Below are 21,023 nucleotides of genomic sequence, written 5' to 3' on the forward strand. Positions count from 1 at the left end.
GCCACCATTCAATGCCAGTAAAGGTATGGAGCTTGAAAACAGGTAGGAGACAAGACTGAGACCTGGAAAAAGTCTGCCCCTCGGGACCTCCCCTCCCAAGACCCATGACTATGCACACCCTCAAAAGGAAAATAAATGGAAGCCTCACCATCTGGGAAGGTTGTTTTGTTTGTTTTAGGTTATAAAGACAGAATGAAGGGGAAGAAGAAGGGGTGGGGGGAGGTCCAGGAGGAGGTGGTAGCAGATGGGCGAAGGGCACAGATGGAGGGGTTTCTCCTGAATGGAGGCAGTCCACATGCACTGGTGAAGAACGTGACAACCTGAATGGTTGTGGATGCATTTCTAGGTGTGGACGGAAGTCTGGGGAGACCAATGGCCGCCATTATTTTTTCAGTGGAGTGGGTGGAAAAGTCATGGGCTGAAAGTGAAGAACTTGAGGAAGGCAGTAAAGATTTTAACAGCCATTGTTCCAGGGGAAGAGGGAGCTTGCCAAGAGAGCGCTGTGGGCCGAGCTGAGGCTGGACACCATGAATGTGTAGGGACGTCAAGCCAAAGGGCTTTGGATTTTTTTCCAGGTGGTGCTCAGAAGCTTGTGTTTAGCACAAGGTAAGGTGCACTGCAGCACTGCTCTGGGTGTGGGTTTTGCTGGGAGGGGAGACAGCAGGGAAGGGATGCTGAGGAAGTGAGGGGTGAGGAGAGAGAGCGAGTCAGATTGGCAGGAAGGAGAGGGAGGCAGCAGGCAGCTGATGGGCACTGAGAAAATGGAAGGCCCTGCAGGTCTCTATGAGGTCAACCAGAGGTGTGGGGGGAGAGGTGAGGGAGCCTGGGAGGGATAGGAGTTTGTGATCAGAGACTAGAAAAGCAGAGATTAAGGTTTCTGAGGTAAAGCAATTCCTGGTGATAACGTCCATACCAGCCTATCTCCAATTCTCAATCCTCCGTAGGGATCAAAGACCAAGGAGAATCCTTCCCCAGGAAGACCTGCTTCTGCCTGGACTTGAGGTCTTGGAAGTCAATAATGATCTCACTCACCCAGACATTAAGAAGGTAAAGTTAACAACAAGAGCGTCGGGGTGATGACTTTATGACTTGCACCCTAGTAACTTGTGTCTCCCCAGGGTATTTAGGTTGTGGGGTCCTGGGCTCCAGTAGGCTGACACGGTATCCTTGGAGCTCCAGGTGGGGAGCTTACCTTGACCGTGTAGATCTGGAAATAGATGGGTTGGGTGCCCATGCGAACATAGTAGGTGATGACATCCAGGATGAAGGGGTCCACGGTCCGGGATGAGCCAAGGGAGGGAGGCTGTGAGGGAGACAGAGAATGTCTTCAGCCACCTTCCTCCATGTTGCTGTGGGAGGTACCACTTTCTCCATAGAGAAGCTCCCACTCCCCCACATACCCTCTGTGATGCACTAACCCAGCTGGTCCTTCAGCATCGTCCAAGCCTTTCCTATCACCCAACTGCCACTCCTAGTCAAATCCAAAACCTATCCAAAGCCCCATCTCCCCAGGCATTTCAAGTGCCCAAAGACATATTGGTCACTGCTATGTGTAAGGCACGTGCTGGGTGCTTGGAGTAGACAAGATGCTTGAGATTTAACTAATGATGAGAGAGTCTGGACTGGGTTCTGGGTTTGGTTTAGCTACTCACTAGCCAGGTAACCTTGGGCATGAGAGTTTGAACTAGATGATCTGATGTTCTCTTTCAGTTCTTATTGTATCTGAATATATTAATAAACTAATTAATGTTTACATCTTATTGGAAAAGGACTAGTGCCATGTCCTTTAGACTTCCCCATATGATTATAAAGCAAAATGATAGGGGTTTTTTAAGATAAATAGAACAGAACATCTACAAAGAATCTGATAGTATTCAGAGTCGGAAAGAAGCTCAGAGCTTATCTCATCCATCTCACATCTGATCCTATAATACCTCTTCTAATTCTCACGTCTGGCCTATTGAAATATTGTGCCCCTCAGAAAGGTCACACTGAGGAACTAGGAGCTTATTCTAATAATGCTGTCATTGCTTACACTATTTCCAGTCTCTTCATGTGGAAGCTGCTTGTAGAGTAAGTGTAAGGGCCATATGAATTGTTAAGTATAAGGGAAAAGTGAGCATGGAGAAACCAAAATCCTACATGTGTCCTGGCAGGGGAAAAAAGCTACTAATAAAGGATCATAAATGAGACCTGCATCCAATGTTCCTCCTGTGATATTGTCGAAGTCGGGGAAAAGGTTTTTTAATACCCAGCTAAACAGTCTTTCACATATATGCAAAGATACTTTCAGATAAGCAATAATTCAGAAAACATGCCTCCCTCCAATATCTTACTAGAATAAAAGATCTAAGAAGGCATCCCAATCAATCAGGCAATAAAGCAACGTGGAGATCTCAGTGAAGTGGCAAGTTAGAAAATAACAAGTGAAAATTGACAAGTTCCTTTTAAACTAGCAGCAACTACTACCCAAATATTATGGGAGAAAGACACCATCCACAACTGCAAGAAAAAACTATCAAACATGTGGAATAAATTTAGCAAGAAATGCATAAAAGCTTCATGATGAAAACTGTATGACTATCCTGAGGGATATACAAGAAGACGTTAATGAATGAAGAGCTACACTTGCTTCCAGAGGAGGTGCCTTAATACACTAAGGATGCTAATTCTTCTCCAAATTTCAATCAAAATCCCAATGGGATTTAAAAAAAAACTCGACAACGAAATTCTAAAGTTTATCTGGAAAGATAGATAAACAAGCATAGTCTGAAAAGTTTTGAAGAAGAAAAGTAATGGGGTAGGCTTACTCTGCCAGACATTAAAGTATAAAAGCACTCATTTGTACAGAAATGAATAGATAAATGAGAAAGAATAGGTATCCGGAAATAAATTCAAGCAGATGTAAGAATTTAGTAAATGATAAAAGTGGCAATTCAAATTGATGGGGTAAGACAGTTTGTGCAATAAATAGCTTTAGGACAACTGGCTAAACATTTGGAAAGAAATAAAATTCCATACTTCACACTAAACACTGAAATTAATTGCAGGTAGTTTCTTTAAGTATAAAAATTGAGACATTAAAAGGTTAGGTGAATTACTGGTGAAAATTTATTTAATCTTGGATATAATTTAATCAGTGGAGAAGGCTTTTCAAAGCATGAGTCCAAAGGCAGAAATGATACAGAATAAAAGTGCTATCCACGTATTGCTACATAAAAATATTAAACTTCTGTAAGTCAAAAAAACCTACTAAAAAACTGAAAGGCAAATAACGAAGTGGAGAAAAATATCTACAACACATATGACAGCGAAAAGGGTAAGATTCTCTTAATGTGTAAAGACCATTTCAAATCGTAAAAGATGACTTCCCTCCCCCACAGGCCGAGGTTGGGGGTGGTACTCTGGTTTGTGGTGAGGACGACGTGTCTGGAATCAAGCTGCCTGGTTCCAAGTGGGACTCCACTACCGATTTTGTTACTTTGGGCAAGTTCGTCCTCTCTTTGTGCCTCAGCTGCTGGATCTGTAAAATGGGTGTATGGCAACAGGTGCACCTGCCGACAAGGGGACCTCCTTGGTTGGGCGGCTGCACGTGAGTGCCTAGACAGTGCCTGGCACGTGGAAGTGCTCAGGAAGCATTAGCTATAACAATCACAGAGAAATTAGCACAGGTAACTCACAAAGGAAGGAATACAATTGGCCCACACACTTATGAAAGAATGTTCTGCTTCGTCTCTCCCATGGTGGTCCTGTCCAAAGTAGGCGCCCAGTAAGTGTTCCGAGTGAATTCCAACCACTAGCTGCTTAGGGCTCCTCTTCCTGCCTCACCCCACCTTGGGGCCCCCTGGGCTAACTCTTGAGGTCAGGGGTCAAGGGCAACATCTGGCATGGCCCCCTCCCACATCCCTCCCACCCTCCCTCCCTCGCTGCCCCTACCATCTCTGCCAGCTTGTGGATGGCCGGGCACAGGGTGTTGACGGTGTTCTGGTACCAGGGATCTGCACGGCCCAGGAATGCAGCCAGCTCTCCAAGCTCCGGCTGCCTGGATGCTGCGGGCTTCTGGGGACAAGGGGATGGGACAGAGCCGTCAGGCCCTCTCTCTGGCACTCTCCTCCTGGTTAGAGGGCCCCCAGGTACAAGTCCTAGGCAAACTAACTTTGGGAATGTGGTCCAATCACTTAGCCTCTCGAGGCCTCCATTTCGGCTCTGTGTGAAGGCTGTTCTGTTTTATACCTCAGATGAAGCTGGAATACCCCTCACTGAGGGCCACTTGGCAGGGACACTGAAAAATGGTCATCAGCCTTAAAAGGGGAGAGACAAGTATTGCTTTGAATTTAATGCTCCCCAGTGAGAAGCAGAGTGGGCAACAGAAACGAAAGCCAGCAAGTGTGGCTGCATCTCCCCCAACAGATCAATGGGCTCCCACCGCCTGAAGTGTCCTTTTATGTGACCCCAGGAAGCATGCTGTGTGTGCGTGTGTGTGAGCCCCTGTTTGAGGAGAGGCTTGCAATTAATTCCATTAGAAAAGCAAAACAAGAACCAGCCATGGGCAGGCTGCCACAGCGAGAGAACATCTCTCTGGCCGTGTTCAGCCCACAGCCCGTGTCCATGGCTTCCGGAACGGAAGACCTCTAAGGTTCCTCCTAGCTCCATGTCCTAGAGAAGGGTGATCCTGGAGCCAGGGGACACGAGGCTGCAGTGTGTCCCTGTCCAGCCCCTGACCCAGCCCCCTGCTCCTGACAGCCCCTCCAGGCGGTCCCCCAGTTCTCCCCCTCCCCCCGCCCCGCCCCTGTCCAGCCACCTTAGCCGCCAGCACCGGGATATAGTACAGCTGCAGGCTGAGTCTGGGGGTGAGGCAGAACTTCTGGGTCTCTCGTTTCCTGGCAAAGGGCAGCAGAGCATAGGGGTAAGGGCAGAAGTTTTGGCTTCAAGCACACTTGGTTCCACATCCCAGCTCTGCTATTTAGTATCTCTTGACTTTGGGCAAGTTACCCAGTCTCTCTGAGCCTCTGCTCTCTCGTCTCTCGAACGGGTGCAGTAAAGCAGTGAGGGCAGGGCTCCGTGAAGGCCAAGAACAGGGTGGGGGGCGGGGGACACTGTGCTCCATCCACCCCCAGCCGGCACTGGCCTCTGCCTCCTGACCCTCGCTGACCATTCCCTGATCCTTCACGAGTCCATGCCAGGCCCACCTGTGCCCCCGTCAGCCCCAGTCCCCAGCCGCCCCCCTCGGGGCCCTACCTGAGGCTGTGGTAGGCCTGGGCCAGGCGCCCCAGCATCCTGTCGTCCCCCAGCACCAGCACCCGGGCCGTGTGCAGCCGGGAGACCCCGGGCAGCAGTTCCCCGTCCCCGTCGGGCCTGCCTGTCCTCCGGTGCAGCCCTGGGGGCCCGTCCCAGCCGCCGAGCATTAAGAGGTCCAGGGGCCATGCCCGCTTCTTCATGCCCCCTTTGCGCTGCAGCCCCCCATGCTCCATCTCAGGGCTGCTGGGTGTGAGCAGCTCGTCAGCCCCCAAAGGAAGGTCCCGCTCGATGCCACTGTCAGTGGACAGTACCGACACCCGGGCCAACTCCCGGTCTGGCAGGAGGCCCTGCAGATCCAAAGCCTCCAGGTCAGCACTGAGGCGCATTTGGGATCGTGGGCGCAGGAAGAGCACCAGTTCCTTCCCTGGGATGCAGAGGACAAGGGGACCGTCAGCGTGCAGAGGGTACATGAGGCTGGCAGGGCCTCACTCAGAGATGTCTGTGGCTCCATGTTTCTCAAACGCTGTGTAGCTGAACAGAAGCCCCACAAGATGCTCCACAAAGGAACAGAGGTTCTGTGGCCAACAAAGATTGAGAAACCTGCACTCTCTTTCCACCTCTTGTTGAGTTCCATTAGTAAACATGTTAAAGGCTCTGAGAAGTCCTGCGGTAAAGAAGTCAGCTTAACCCAGTACGTCTGAGTTTAGCTGACCCTGGAGTCCTCTGGTTTGAATTTCCTCATTAGCATCCTCTATTCTCCTACTCCCCGTAGCTTCCAGTGGGACACAGATAACAGACCATCAGCTCCTGGAAAACTTCCAGGCTTTTCTAATCCACCTTCACTTCATTTCCCACCAGGACACTGAGGCCCAGAGAGAGAACTGAGTCCATCTAGGGTGGCCCAGCACATGAAAGGAACCACTTGAACAGGGTTCACCAATCCAGCACTTCCCACCACAACCTGCGCCTCTGTCTCCCCCTCCCTCGAGAAGAGCCGGGGGACAGTGGGACGGGAACATCAGTGTGGACGGCAAGCGTCAGGTGAGGGTGAGTGAGTCTCTCTGGAAGGACCTGTGCTCCATGAACTGTAACTTCTTGTGACTGCTTCCTTCTTGGGGACGTGAATTGTCACTTTAAAGACACGGGAGGCCAGTGGCTAAGGCACTGAGCTGCTCTGACACAGAGAATGTGTGTCCTTCTTCTAGATGTGCGAGCAACTCAGGAACAAATAGCACACACAGACACACACACATCAGATACACATGCACACAGAGACACACACATAGATACACAGAGACACACACACAGATACGCAAGCAGACACACACAGAGACACACACACAACAGATACACATGCCACACACACAGAGACACACACACATACATACACAGAACACAGACACACACAGATACATCCACATAGACAAACACACAGATGCACACACAGAGACACAAACAGACACAAACCTATATACACCCTACATAGACACACAGACACACAAAGACCCCCCAGAAACACACACACACACACGCCACTCTTTCCAGCCAGCTCCCCACGGAGGAAGTCAAAGTCATGTAACTTACAGAGCTGCTCCTCATCCGTCCACAGGTGGAAGGTGATGTAGGGACTGGGCAGAGGGATGCTTGGTGGCCGGTCTTGCAGGGCGTCATGACCTGGGGAAGGAGCAGGCTGTGGAGACCACGCAGGAGAGGGCTGTGGGATTCTCCTCTGCCCTCCCCACCCCCACCCCAGCTCTGGTACAGGGCCTAGAAGGTGTGGCAGAGACCGCCTCCCACCCCCATCAGCTCATCCAGGGCCTGACACTTCCTGACGCTTCAGCTGTCCCCTCCTGCCCAAGAATGCTTGGCAGCTCCCTGTTTCCTGCAAACGTCCCAGCTCAGCCTTCGGGGCCCTTCACAAGCCAGCTCACAGTGGCTTTCCCAACCTTTTGTCCCACTGTTGGTCCCTGTCCCCCAGCTTTGGGCTGCAGCCACGCTGCCTGTCGCATTGTTCTGAGATGCCCCGCCCACATCCAGCCTGGGAAAGGGCCTCTGTGTGTCTCAGGGCCTCGCCCAGCGGCTTGCACACAGCAGACACTCAGTTACCATTTGCTCCTGCGGGTAATGCTGAAGAGAGCTCGTGAGCTAGCCGCTAAAGGCAGCAGGAACCGTGCAGTCCGGGGAGAGACAAGGGCCAGCCCCTCCTGCTCTCCTCCTTCTGGAAGCCTTCCTGACCACTCCAGCCTACTGGCCGTTCCTCCCCACAGACCATCTTGGCTGCACAGTGGGCACATCTAACCTGTAGCCTTAGGATTTAACTTAAGGGAGAGCAACCAATGTTCACAGAACTTACTGCTGCCAGGCGCTAATCTCCTCCCCTTGCACACATTGCCATTGTCTCACCACATCCTGCCTGTGACCCTGGGCCACAGGTAATATTATTATCCTCACTTTACAGAGGAGGAGCCAGGGGCACAGACAGGTTAAGTAACTGGCCCAAGGTTACACAGTCAGTGGCTGAGCCAGAATTTGAGCCCAGGCCTCCTGGCTCCAGAGTCCATGCTCTAACCCATGACACTGTGGTCATAGGCATTGTCCCATGCTACCCCTTTAACAGCAGGGGCTCAGTGGGGGTGCTGGTTGGTCATTAAGATGCAGGAGGCAAGTGTCTGGATGTGGCTGGGATGGTGCAGGGGGCCCAGACCGGGTCGTGTCTCATCCATGCAGAGTTACTGCTGTGTTAGCAAGCGGTACCCAAAGGGAGTAAAGCCAGATTTGACCCTGGGGTTTGTCCCAGATTCAGGAGGAGGGAGGCTGCGTGGACAGACATCTCCAGATGTTAATCAGAGGCAGGACAACATACGAAAGCAAAGCGAAAGGATGGAAGACTGAGAAGATGGGGGGAATCTGGAGGCTGGGGCCATCCCACTGCCTCACCCTCCCTTTGGCAGCCTCCACCCTCCCTGGGCTGCCGAGGTCAAGCCCCAGGGCTGGCACCCTGACCTCTGCCCTGGTCTCCAGTCCTTAGGTGCTGTGTACCTATGGGTGACCTGTGTGTTCTGGGACATGCAGGCTGACAAATTCCACGGGTACTTTGGGCGACCACAGAACAGGACACAAATCAGAACAATCCTCCAACAGCCAGGAAATACATGTTCCAGACACTTCTCTGGGCTCTTTAGGGTTTCCCAATCCACACAGGCTTGTTTCCCATCAGTGCCTGGCACTGTCTTATGAAAACGCAAACAGAAAGCAAGCATGCGGAGTGAAAATCTATGACACCAGATATTAGTGATGTTGTCTCAGCTGCTATTTCAGATGTCCTGTAGAGGACCTGAGGACCATCACATCCTTTGGTTACTACAGGATAGTGCTCAAGGACTAGACAGCTTGAACCTTGAACCTTGGCTCTGCCACTGATGTGCTGGGTGGTCTTGTGCAAAATTTATAGTCTCTTTCTAGCTCAGTTTTCTCATCTGTAAAATGGGGATAAGACTTTCTATCTTGTAAGTCTGCTGTGAAGATTAACTGATTTAATATGTGTAATATATTCAAATGTATGTAAAGGGCTTAGTACAGCAACTGGGGTAGCGTAGGTGCCCTGTAGGTGTCAGTTACTATTAAGACCAAATTACCCACCTTCTTAGCCCAGGACCTTCCAAGTTCCTGGGCTGCCTTCAGTCCCCACGCTCCTAGGAGTGGCCCAGTTCCCATCCCGCCTCAGCCACGCACGCAGACTCGGGGCAGGCACCGCACTGCTTTCTGGAGCCCCTTGCGGGCCCATCGCAGGGTCCCCGGGCCGCAGACCCCGCGCCCGTCCGCCCGCCGCTTACCGCCGCAGCGCCCCCTGGCGGCCGCCGCCGGCCCCAGCAGCGAGCAGTAAATCTCCTCCAGCCTCTCCAGGTGTCCCTCCCGGCTCGGGCTGGGCTCGCTCGCCATCTGCTCCACCGCTGCCACCACGGCGTGGAAGATGCGCTCCAGGGCGTGGCGGGGGCTGGCCTGTCGGGGAGGGCCGCCAGAGCCTGAGTCCCGGCCCGGCCCCCACCCACCCACCCACCCACCCCAGAGCCGACGCCAAGTCCTCGGGGCGTGGACAGCCCAGCGTGGCTGCCCCTCTGCCCCTGGGACCGGGCGGAGCGTCTCCGCGAAGGCAGCTGCGCCGCACGTCCAGGCTCCTCTCCGCCCCGCCGCAGCTGATGCCCGATGCTGCCTGCAACTGGGGGTCCCCTCTGCCCCTCACCCTCTGGTGCCCTGCAACGTCGGAACCCAGAGGGGCAGGGATGGCCGCTGGCGCCAGCCTCCTTCGAGCGACACCAAGCACTTGGATCAACGTGCTTCCCCCAGTAGGATGTAAACTCCAGGAAGGCAGGGGTTTTGTCCGTTTTGTTCACAGCTGCATCCCACAGATGCACCTAGAACGTCTCGTGGCACATAGTGGGTGCTCGATGAATATTTGTTGAATATTTCCTAAACTTCTGTCCTTCCTACACCGCCCTGACCCACCACCTATACTATTATTTACTCATTATTTTTCTTTAAATCAGCTCACTATTTTGGTTCAAAATTATTCCAAAAGGAAATTTTGTATCCCTACTCTTAATAAAAAGGCTAGTGTCAGTTGTCATAAATAGAAAATAACTAAGAGGAATATAATGGTCACAAAGCATGATTAGGAAATTCTAGCCAGGTGCGGTGGCCGTCGGGGCTCTAGAGCTTGAAGCTTGCTTTCTCTTTTTAAAAAGGGAGATCAGTGAGCGTTAAAGCGGTTTGGGGCAAAGCACCAAGCTGAGCATTTCTCCGTAAGAGAAACGGGGTTTAAAAGAGTTTCTCACCCTGCAGTCCCCAGGCTCTTTAGCACCTCCAGGGGCACGGCCCTGACACCCTGGGAACTGCCCAGAGACGGTTCTCTTGCTGTCTTCCCTCAGCCTCACCTGCCACCAGCTGAGCCCATCTCCTAATGGAAGAGGCAGGGCCCACACGTGTGACATGGGCAGGCACGACAGGCTTGCTCTCGCCTCTCTTCTGCGCTAGGGGTCTGCTGAGCAGAGTCTTAGCTTCCTGGGCTGAGGGAGAGTGGGCCGTTCTGCCCAGCTAGGGCTCCAGTGACTATCCGCTCAACCATCAGCTGAGTGAACAGAAGCAATGAGAGGCAGATGGAATCAGAGGCAGAAGGGGCCACAGGGACCAGCTCATCTTGTTGCTTCATTTTATAAATTAATTATAAATAAATTAATTAAATATGTATTGAGCACCCACTTTGTGCCAGGCACTGCTCTAGGTGCTGAGGAACAGCACTGAACAAAACAGACCAAAATCCTGTCCTCATGGAGCTTATATTCTAGTCTCTGTGTGTGGGTGCATGGGAGGAGATAACAAACAAGAAAAATTTATAGGATGATAAATAATAAGTGCTGAAGAGAAAACAAAGAAGGGCAGGAAGATGTGCAATTTTGGGGTGGGGCTGAAATTTTAGATAGTATGACCAGGGGAGCCGCCCTGAATGGTGACTTTTGAGTAAAGACCTAAAGGAAGTGAAGGAGCAAATAATGTGCATATCTGAGAGAACATTCCAAGCATAGGGCACAGCAAGTGCAAAGGCCCTGGGGTGTAAATATGTCTGGCATGTTTCAAGAACAATAAGGAGGCCTGTGTAGCTGGAGCAGAGAGAAAGAGAGCAAGGGTACACGAGATGGATCAGCGATGGAAATGAGGAGGTGGGGGAAGGTCATGAGGGTCTTTGTAATGTAATGACTTTGTAATGACTTTGGCTTTGACTCTGAGGGAGATGATGTGGTAGGCGCCTTGGCGGCTCCCCAGATTCCCACTCTTGGGACTGAGGCTCTCATGAGCCCTGTTGCTGGGAGTGTTGGCAGTTGGCAGCTCTCAGGAGAGTCCCTCTCCAAAATTGCCCTGGGCTGAAGAAAGCCACCTCTCCAAGGTCATGCTCCCTTCCTGAGGACAGTCCACATCCAATAACTAGTAGACGTGGAGTTATAAAGGCCTGGCCCTCCCCCTAATTTGAGATGACTCTGAAAGGCCAGCTCAGCTCCAGCGCCTCCTACAGAGTCAGCTGTGGGCGAGCTCCTTCCGAACTCAGCAGAATGAAGAAATGAGGACAATTAGACCCTGAGAAGCTGGGGCTGGGTCGCAGTCCAGTTGCCGGCCACTGAGAGCTGCCTCTCAGAGCTGCGTCTCCAGACTCCTGCCTTGGCCTCGCTCCCATGGCCCTCCGGAAATGCCTGGCTTCAAGGCCTCGCCAAGAAGCCTCTCCTGACCACACATGGGGCCGCCCTACCTAGAGACACCCACCTCTAGCACCCACCTCCAGCAGAGGGTCAGAGAGGCAGGTTGTCCCAAGCTGAACCCCCCAGTCATGAGGCCTTGTCAGCTGGTTTCCACACATGGGGAGACCAATCTACTCCCCACCTGGGCCTTAGACCAGGCCCTCAGCAGACGGGATGTGGGTTAGTGGTCAGATAAGGCCGACCCACCAGACCTGTGACTGGCTGAGCCACCTTCCCCAGGCCCCACTTGTCCTCAAGCCAGCAGGTTATGACTGGGAATGGCATCTCTAAAGCTGCCTCAAGAGGCAGAATTCCAGATAAGGAGGCCAGGGGTCCCAGGGGGTGGGGAGTGGTGGTGGACATGCTCTGGAGAGCACCCGGCCAGGCCGATGTCTAGGAACCCCAGCACCTGGTGGGGGAGGATGGGAGCCTGGGGACGGTTAGGGACCCCTCAACTCTAAGCTTCCCAGGGTCTCTAACTTAAGATCAGTGATGGGTTCCCTCTGGTCTCTCCCTGCTTTCTTCAGCCCCTCCCCCGTGCTCTACACACAAAATGGAGACTCAGAGCAGCGGGCTCTGCATAAAGTGGGGGTGGGGGCATAACAGTTCGACTCTGCCTAAAAAACACAGCTTTTACTTTCAGCATTTCTTTTTGCTGTTGCAAAGTAGTGTATGTAACAAACCTGTTCATTCCAGCCCTGAACCGCCCTCTCCCTCCCCGCCATTCTTGACCTGGTGTCTCCCAATCCTACCCCATTCCTGACACCCTCAGATCCAGCCAGCCTCATTCCTAAGGGTACCCCTGAACCCCAGCTGCCTCCAACTCGGGGATGGAGTGAGGCTTGGGGTCTGTATTCCCCATATCACTGAGAAGCAAAAATCATTGTTCTTACGTGTTTGGCTTGGATGTGTCAAAATGGCACCTTCTGAGCCAGAAACAACTGCCAGAGCTGCTGGAGGGGTGGAGGGGGCTGCTGGGTCGGCAGACAAATCAACGTTGGACAGGAAAGCTGCTGCCTCCCCACCTTCCCGAGAGCCACGGCCATTGCGGGGGGGGGGGGGGAGCCCACATTAGGGGCCACAGGTGTCTGTACTAAAACCAAGATGGGGCTTAGGTATGAGGAGGGGGGAGCTTTCCTCCACCATGCGGCTGTGTGGTGTGAACTCCTCAAAGTGGGTGTTGTAGAAGGAGGGGCGTGCTGGACGGTGCAGGTGGGGGGTGGGGGGAGAGAGTCAAAATGCTTAGACAGGTGGGTGACCACAAAGGAATGGTAGTCTAAAGGTGTGAAGGGTGCTTTTAGAGGAAACGAATGACAGAAGACAATCAACACGGTTTAAAGAGGCACCCAGCATTGCATAAAAGACACCCATCAAAGGAAGGATGCAAGGTGTAGGGCTCCGGGTGTGGAGGATGCCAAATGGGGAAAGGACAGGTGAAGAGGGACCATCCGATGCGTTCTGAGGGCAAAGCAGGGTCTGAGACATGGACTGCCAGGAGGACTGACACCACTTCCTGGGGCAGAACAGGCAGGGGATAGCGGACCCCTCGAGGGCACCCTCCCTTCTGGCGCCCGCCCCCTCCTGCACGGCAGCCCCCCAGCCCTGAGTCAGAGCAGCTCCGAACCTTGGCCATCATCCAGCCCAGCATTCCCGGAGGACAGGGTCACCTTTCTCTGCTAAAGGGTCACCTCAGACAGTGCTGGACTCTGCCCTGGGCGGCATCCTCCCCTACCCGAGAAGCCCAGCACCTGGTGCAACCCTGGGCCAGGGAGCCTCCAGCCTGCAGGAGTCCTGGCTGTGGACAGGGGCCGAGGCTGAGCCAGAGAGAAAAACTAGGAAACCAGTGGATAAGTGCTGGAAATAAACTGACTCCCCACAACAGGAACAGGGGACAAGTTAAATAAGTAACAGCTAACTCACTAGAGAGAATAACGTGCAACCATTAGAAGTACGTATCTTCCAAGGAAAAGATTTCCGTGTGGTATGATCCCAAAGGCAAGGGAAAAATAAAGATGATATATATGCATATATCCATGCGGTATAGAAAGCCGTATGCAGAGTGTCATATCTCAGTTTGTTAAAAGGGAATGGCTGGGCAGTGGAGCTGGGAGGTGATTGAACACAGACTTGAAGTCAGATCTAGGTTCAAATTCTGACGCAGCCACTTTGTAGCTGTGTGACCCCCTGTAGGTTATCTGCGTCTCTGTGCCTTAGTTTTGGTAATTGTATCCATTTCACAATGTTGTGGTGAGAATTTTTAAACGTGATATATGTAAGGTGCTTAACACAGTGTCTGGAACCCAATGGACATTCAGTAAACAGTAGCTATTATGTTTAGTATCGTCATTATTAGTAAGGAAGTATACCAAAATGTTAATTGCTATTCTGTCTGGGTAGAGGAGTGAGTGATGTTTATTTTCTTTTTTGGCTTCTCTGCATTTTTTTCAGATTTTCCGTAGCGGATGTGTATTCACTTTTGATTTAGGGGAAAGAGGTGATATGGAACCAGGAGAAGGGGGAAGACGAGTCGGGTGAGCATCGCCGTGGGCGTGCAGGGCCCTGGGCTGGACAACCAGGGCCAGGGCAGGGCAATTACCTGCAGCTTCCTTTGCAGAGCGCCTGCGTGGCAGGCCTCCCCCAGAGCCGCCTGCAGGGCGTGGGAGACCACGTGGCGCATGCAGGCCTCTGGTGTCTGCTGCTCCTGGGCCGCCTGGATCTCCAGCAGCAGGGCACTGCACACGGAGGGAGATACCAGCTCAGGATCCACGAAGAGGAACACTCTGAGGACAGAGGTGGGGAGAGGGACTGATGAGAATGACTACGGGGAGGAGAGCCACTGGAGGGGCACCCTCAGAGCCTTGCAGCTCCCCAAGTTATTTAGTTCTTTGCAAAAACAGGAGACTCAAATGCAAAAGTCTCTAAAGGGGACACAATATGGACTGGTGGGGACTGTGGCAAATAAGAGCAGACATGGCCCTTCTAGAGGGGCAGCTGGTCCTTCTGGTCTCAGGTCTTGGTAAATTCCAAGCTAAGTCCGGCTCCCTCCCTCAGCGCCGTGGCCCAATGACCACATGCCTGTAGGAGGGACTCTAAATCCTTCCTGCCCAGCTGGGGCCCAGAGCCCTGAGTGAGTCCATCTTCTCTCATCACCCTTATCACACCAGAACACTGACCTCATCTACCCTCTCCTCCTTATTCAACTGTGTCATCCCAGCCTTTCCGATGCTAATTCCTCTGGACCCCTCCACTTCCCTGGACCCTCCGCGAGCACAGGGCCTCCATCAACACCTTTCAGTGCCAGGTCAACAGAGGTGCCTGCAGGGGAGGAGGCCACTCACCCCCAACACCATCAGCCCCTCTTCCCCACACTAACAGCGGGCATTTCCTTCATCTTATCTGAAGGGCTGGGCACCAGCAGCCGAAAGGCCCCAGACTTCCTGGTGTGAGTGTCACCTGGGATCCCTCCGCTATCGACACTCGGGAGCTGCCGCTGGCTGCCCGCTGGTGATGTGGCAGCACGGCCAAGGGCAGGGCGGAGATGGAACAAGAGAACTCCCGGGGGGCCCAGGGGCCACGTCCACCCTCTGCACGTGAGCGGCATAGCTCTGGATCCAGCCCAAGAGGAAAGACCGATCCTGCTTTCCACGATCTCGAGAGGACGCTCCCCGTCCACCGCTGGACACGTGTGGTGGATGGGAAGCTCCGCTGACCCCCCTGCCAATCCGGCCTCCTCTCACGCCCCTGTGTCGGGGAGCAGCCGCCCGGCCCAACACCTGGAGGGGGCGGAAGGCAGCGCCCTGTCTGGGGCCGCTCACCTCTCCTGGTAGGGGTACAGTTCACTCGGCAAGTTCTGTTCGGCGATGACCAGCCTTTGGTACAGCGTCCCTGCAAAGCAGACCCCTTCAGCCAGCCAGCCCGGCTCTCTGACCTCCACTCCCGACTTTCCCACAGTAGGTGCTGGGATTTTTGAGCTCCCTGGAACCCTGGAGGCGAGGCAAGACCTTGGGCGGAGCTGGGGTAGCAGCGTGGGAGATAAAGCCACCCGGAGCTCTTACCTGGGACTGCCGTCTCGGTCTTCAGCCTCACGGCGCAGTCCAGGGCGACCGTGCAGTAGGGGGCCGGCAGGGTCAGTAACCTCATGCAGAAGGCGTAGGTTCTCCGGTAGAGCTCCTCGGCGATGCCCGTGGCCTGGGTGAGGGGGGAGTTGGGGTGCCCAGAGCCCTAGGTCACGGAGGGTCCTGGGTGGGGTGGGGTGGGAGAGGAGGAAGGGCGGGCCTGACAGCCAGACCTGGGCTCACACTTCTGTCCCAAATCTACACCTTCAGCCTCTTCTCCCAGCATCCAGAAGACCTCCTCTTTGTCCGCCTCTCAGACTTACCCAGATGGAAATCCATCTCATCTTGTCCCGCCAGGGGATCCACTCCCTCCCAACCCTTCCGCTCTGCGGGGCGGCGCATTTCTGCCCTTCTCCAGGCTGGCAAGCTTGGAGTCACGTCTCGGCCTGCTTTGCTCCTCCTGGCATCCCGCAGGCATGAGATACCCCGCTGTGCCCCAGGGGCTCCCCTTCCCCCAAGCCCTCTGCGTTGGCCGGAGCCCAGCCCTATCCTGACCACGGATTCCAGCAACCCTGGAATTGCTCTCCCCCCTCCCGCCTACCCCCCCACCCCGTCTTCCTCACCACCACCCCCTCCCTGCCCCCTGTGACTATGCACAGCTCCTGGTTACTCTTCTCAAGACATTTTCTTGGTTTCATGTCCCTCTCTGTGTAGGGACCAGCGATGGCTCCTATTGCACATATGCGCAAACCTAAGCATCTCATTCTGGCATTCACGGCTCTCCATGCGTTCTGCACACGGCCCGACTTTCCCCATTTTCTCCCCAGTTTCGCTCCTCGTGTGCTAGGGAGAGGGCACAGCTAGTGCAGAGAAGTCAGTTTGGGGCGGGCTGCCCACGAGTTCTCCTAGGCTCGCCTTGGCAGAGAGTGGCTGTCCACTGAGGGGAGAGGACAGTGTCCAGCCCAGTCACGCGGGGGTCCCCATGACCACCCTGACCCTCAGGCCCAGCTCACCTTGGTAAGCACGTACATTAGAGTGTGCAGCAAGGGAATGATGACATGCCGGAGGTCCTCACTTTCTGCCTGGAAAATGGGATCACATGACATTAATGGCCTGGGGGTTAGGGGGGCTCAACACGTCCTAGCAGGAGGCAGTTTGGGGGTGGGCAGGAGATGGGGTGGAAGTTCCACCATGCCAGGGGGAGTGGAGAGGGGCACAGTCTGCACTGGTAGAATGGGAGAGGGGTGGGGTGGGGAGGGCGCACAGGTGTGGAAGCCGGCTGTGAGGGTGTGGGGGAGGAGGGGTGCGGGGAGCTCCGTCGGGGAGGGGCAGCGTCCACTCAGGCAGGAGCTGGCAAGCCTGTTGCCAACTTGAGGCTCTCTGGAGGGCAGTGTTTCCCAAACAGTTGCACACAGAGCATTGGGTGGCATGGAGGATGGTTTTAGGTGGTACAGGATAATTTTGAACATTTTTAATAGTTACACATTTATGTTTATAGGTGTTTTCTGTTTCTGCAGGTGATATTGGTTTTCCATTTATGATCATGTTATAGGATTTCTTTGAAAATATAACTCCAGTAAAACAATGGGAGTCAATGTAAAGAAAATATTGCTTATAGAAATATTTATAAGTATTTTCCATACTTATAGAAAAGTATAAGAGGGAGAGAAATATGGTAAAAATCCTGCAGGCGGTCCAAAATGACCAAAGTTTGGGGGACACAGCACTGATGGGACCGAGTCCCCGGCTGGATCAGCCTCTCTTCCTCTCCTCCCTGTCTGCCTCCCCGAAGCCCGAACACCCACCTTCTCCAGTTCTCTGAGCAGAATGCGGACCAGTGCCGGACTCTTGCTGGGATCTCGCTCGACCTTCTTGTGCAGGGACCATCTCCACATGCCTGGGCCGGGAGAAAGGCGAGCCCGCACAACCAGGCGGGGTTGGGGCTCTTAGAGGAGACCCCTCTGAGCAGGCCCCTGAGCCCTGGAGTCCCAGACTATGACTTTGACCAGGCGCAGGTCTGACCCCTCAGCTGGGCGCTTGGCTCCAGGTGCACATGGGTGGGCTTCCTAGGTGTGGGAGTTCTGACCTGCTTCCCTTTGTGGACAGTGAATTCCCAGGGCAGAGAGGAGCAGAGGTGGGGCAGTAGTGGGAACGGGTGTGTGCGTACGGCTGTGGAGCAGCATTGTTGACAGGTCAGCGCCCCAGCCACATTTCTGGAAGTCTGGCAGCCTGGGGTTTTGTTTGCAAGGGGAGTCAGGGAACGCGGTTAAGAAGGAGGGCGGCTTATCCCCAGTGCGCTCTGCCCCAGGTGCTGGTGTCGGGGGCTGGCGGCAGAGAAGTCTTCTTGGTCCTTCAGGCTTCAGGTGTTTCTAGCAGAAAGAGGACTTGGCTAGAAGCCCCTCACCCTGTGAGCTCTAGGCTGGGGTGTTTTCTGAGGACGTATGGGCAGAGATGGCTGGACTGGTGGGGTCGGTGGGAGGAGCAGATAGCCTGCCTGCTGGCTCTTACCTTGGTTGCTCTGCAGGGCTGGGGCCTGGGCGCTGAGCTCCCGGAGCACGGCCTGCACGCTCCGCTCCAGGTCCAGCTCCACATCTGGGCAGCAGGGGTAGGGGTGGGGGGCTTTGAGGCCAGGAACTTTGGAGCTCAGCCTCCCTGGCCTTACCCTCGCCCCTGCCTTCACTTTCCCTGAGAACGTCTTTAGCCCATTCTATGAGCCTCAAGAGGGGCCCCAAAGAAATCAACGTGGAGCCGGCAGCCAGCACGTGGGCCGGGGCGGGAACATGGCTTTCCGCTCAGCACTTCTGTGCTCTGTGGAAGACCAGCATTCCCCAAAAAGCAGCATGTAAACCAGTGGTGGCCAGCAGGACAACTTTAGGTGTACACAAATGACCGTAAAATTGGAATAATTATGCACTTATTTTAATGTATATTAGAAAAAATATATATATAACTAGCTCTTCAACTTACACATAAAGCTGAAGTTTAAAGACACATATCAGATAAATACTAGGACAGGAGGTGACAACTCTCTCCCTGACTGAACTTTACTAGGCTCCCCGTAGCTCTCTTCTCCACTGGGCCCTGACCTTGGCCCCTGTCCTGCCTTTGGCCTGCCTAGCCCAGTTTTAGCAAGAATCCTGCTAAGTCAGTTTATGGAGGATCTCCCACCCTTGATATCTGATCAGGTTCTTCCACCTTTGATGTTCAAGCCCTTGGCCACCTCTAGCAAGAATCCTATTAGGTCCCGTTAGCAAGAACCCCCGCCCCGATGTCCCCTCTGAGCCGTTTTCCATCCACTGGCCCTCACTCTCTTGTTTGGCTGCAATCCCCAGCTGTCTTTGCCTTATTTGGAGTTGAGTCCACTCTCTCTCCCCTATTGCAGTAGTCTTAAATGAAGTCTTCCTTACTGTTTTTAACAAGTGTCAGAGTAATAATTTCTTTAACAGTGGTATGCTGATATGGCAAAATGATGAAAGTGACACAAGAACAATTGACATTTGGAAAATGTGGTAGCCGTGAGAATGCACCTCCCTGATGTCCCACTACAGGGAGTTGAATTGGCCAAGGTGGGGGAGCATTGTGCTGCTGTGCTGTAGAATACATCACTTTGTGCAAGGCCATGCTTCGAGGCCACTGACCGCCTGTTAGTCTAAGACATTTCCACCCACCCCCCCGCTTCTCTTTCTCCTTCATTCCAAGTCAGATTCGCATCACGGTCTGACAGCTGGCTCTCCCAGCCTTTACCAGCTCCCTCTCCGTTTTCTGTCCTACAGGTGTTTCCCCACATAAAGCCTTGCACGTCTAATCCTGTCTGGCTGTCTGCTTTTTGGAGGATCTGGGCTAACACAGGATGTGTGGGAGACACTCTCCACACTATAAATTCTTGTTTACGATGAACTCCAATCAAGAGTTTCTCGTTGTAGGCAAGTGTGCATTCTCTGATTGCCAGGCAACACAAACCACATGCCTCAGGGGTTCCCCTTTCACCTTAGCTGTCAGGAAACTTCCAGCCGAACTGGGGCCCTGCCTCAAAACTCAGCTCATCTCAAATGATGGGAACCTCCCTTCTCTGCTCCTCTTCGGAGCCCCTGATGGATGTTCTACTTAACATCTTTCTTGATTGTCTCAGTTGTCTTCGGAAGTAGGCAGGATAGAGATGACAAATTAAAAAAAATCAGCAGGTTGCTGTCCAGGAGTCAAAATGTATTTAGAACAAGGCACCCCATGCACTGGTGCTCACAGACTGGCCCCTCCACGGCTCTGGCGTGGGCCTGTGCAAAGTCCGCCGGGGCCACTCGGCGTCTCTGAAACCCCTACTTTCCTCCTGCCTCTCACTTGTCCCCCTGGACCACGTCAAGGCCCGATCCTGAGTCTCCTCCAGGCTGAGAGTGGGCTGTCACAGTGCACGTTTGCCCACCTGGCCACTCTGCTGGGCAGGGCAGCATCTCCCTGAACTGACAAGGAGATCATTTAGCCTCGGGTGAAGGCCGGTCCCAAGCTGTCCTTCCATCTACCCGTCTCCACCTTGCATGAGGACTTAATGAGTTACTACAGGGTGAGTTATTAAAAATTTAATTGACGTTATATCTTCCTTCCTCCCTCCCTCCCTCCCTCCCTCCTTCGCTCTCTCTCTCTTTCTTACTGTGGATTGCACATAAAGACTTCAAACTGTGACAACTGTGATTTCCTCCTGGCCTCATTGCTAGAAGTGCAGCCAAGCTTTTGTCTTCTGAGCCCTAGTTTCCCCCGCTTTGCAAACAGAGTTAAGTTTTTATGTTTCAGAGAAAAATAGAGAAGTTGGCAGTAGCCCTGGGAGACAACCCCAAATAAACTTTGTTTTCGAAAGTCTGGGCAGCCGGAACAAACTCTCAGGCTTTGGTCCACATCTGGCTTGCAGACGTGTTTTGTTTGGGCTTGTAGATGTCTTGAAAAAAAAAAATTGAATTAGCTGCCAACATTTGCAAATCAGGAGATTTTGCAGAAAAGTTTGGGTTTCTGGAATCTCTTGAAAGTCTGTTGACACTAGGCATGCATGTTTGTCACATGCGACAAGCTTCTCCCTTGAGATGGGACACAGCCACCATTGTTATTCACAGTCCCTGCTCTCCTTGTTTCACTCCTTTATATCCTCTACCTGCCCTTGAGTCTGAGCCCCCTGGCTAGCTGACTGAGACAGTCAAGCTGGATTGTCTGAGAGGGATGTGGAGGAAGGCTGCTGCTTTTAGTTACAGAGGAGACTGCAATACAAGGGTGGGAGGGTGGATTCCCCAAGACCGCGAGGGCACACAGGGTGTGTGGACCCAGGGGATGAGGAAGACCAGGCTGGCTGGAGCATAGCTTACCAGTGGTGGCAAAGATCTCAGACGAGGGCAGCTACGCACTAAACTCTATGCCCTTGAGTGTACAGCAAAAGTCTCCCGGGTCACTCTCACCAGAGCACAAGAAT

The 21,023-nt window shown here is 53.3% G+C and overlaps 1 protein-coding gene across 21 annotated transcripts in view; it reads right to left on the bottom strand.

Annotated features, from left to right (window-relative positions):
- PIK3R6 (phosphoinositide-3-kinase regulatory subunit 6) overlaps positions 1-21,023 on the bottom strand; it is a 53,300-nt gene that overhangs the window by 15,126 nt on the left and 17,151 nt on the right. For 10 of the 21 annotated variants that reach the window (XM_023653488.2, XM_023653484.2, XM_023653480.2 and 7 more), the window contains 12 exons: positions 18,086-18,169; positions 17,383-17,474; positions 16,591-16,659; positions 15,578-15,710; positions 15,338-15,407; positions 14,119-14,302; positions 9,072-9,237; positions 6,823-6,912; positions 5,239-5,662; positions 4,802-4,880; positions 3,937-4,059; positions 1,193-1,303 (listed from right to left, as the gene is read on the bottom strand). In XM_023653488.2, coding sequence (XP_023509256.1) covers positions 1,193-1,303; positions 3,937-4,059; positions 4,802-4,880; positions 5,239-5,662; positions 6,823-6,912; positions 9,072-9,237; positions 14,119-14,302; positions 15,338-15,407; positions 15,578-15,710; positions 16,591-16,659; positions 17,383-17,474; positions 18,086-18,169 — 1,625 coding nt within the window. Of the gene's footprint in view, positions 1-1,192; positions 1,304-3,936; positions 4,060-4,801; positions 4,881-5,238; positions 5,663-6,822; positions 6,913-9,071; positions 9,238-14,118; positions 14,303-15,337; positions 15,408-15,577; positions 15,761-16,590; positions 16,660-17,382; positions 17,947-18,085; positions 18,170-21,023 lie in introns of those variants that run through there. The other 11 variants (XM_070228191.1, XM_070228195.1, XM_070228196.1 and 8 more) reach the window with 5 other exon arrangements.

The sequence above is a fragment of the Equus caballus genome, chromosome 11, assembly GCF_041296265.1.
Source record: "Equus caballus isolate H_3958 breed thoroughbred chromosome 11, TB-T2T, whole genome shotgun sequence".
NCBI lineage: Eukaryota > Metazoa > Chordata > Mammalia > Perissodactyla > Equidae > Equus > Equus caballus.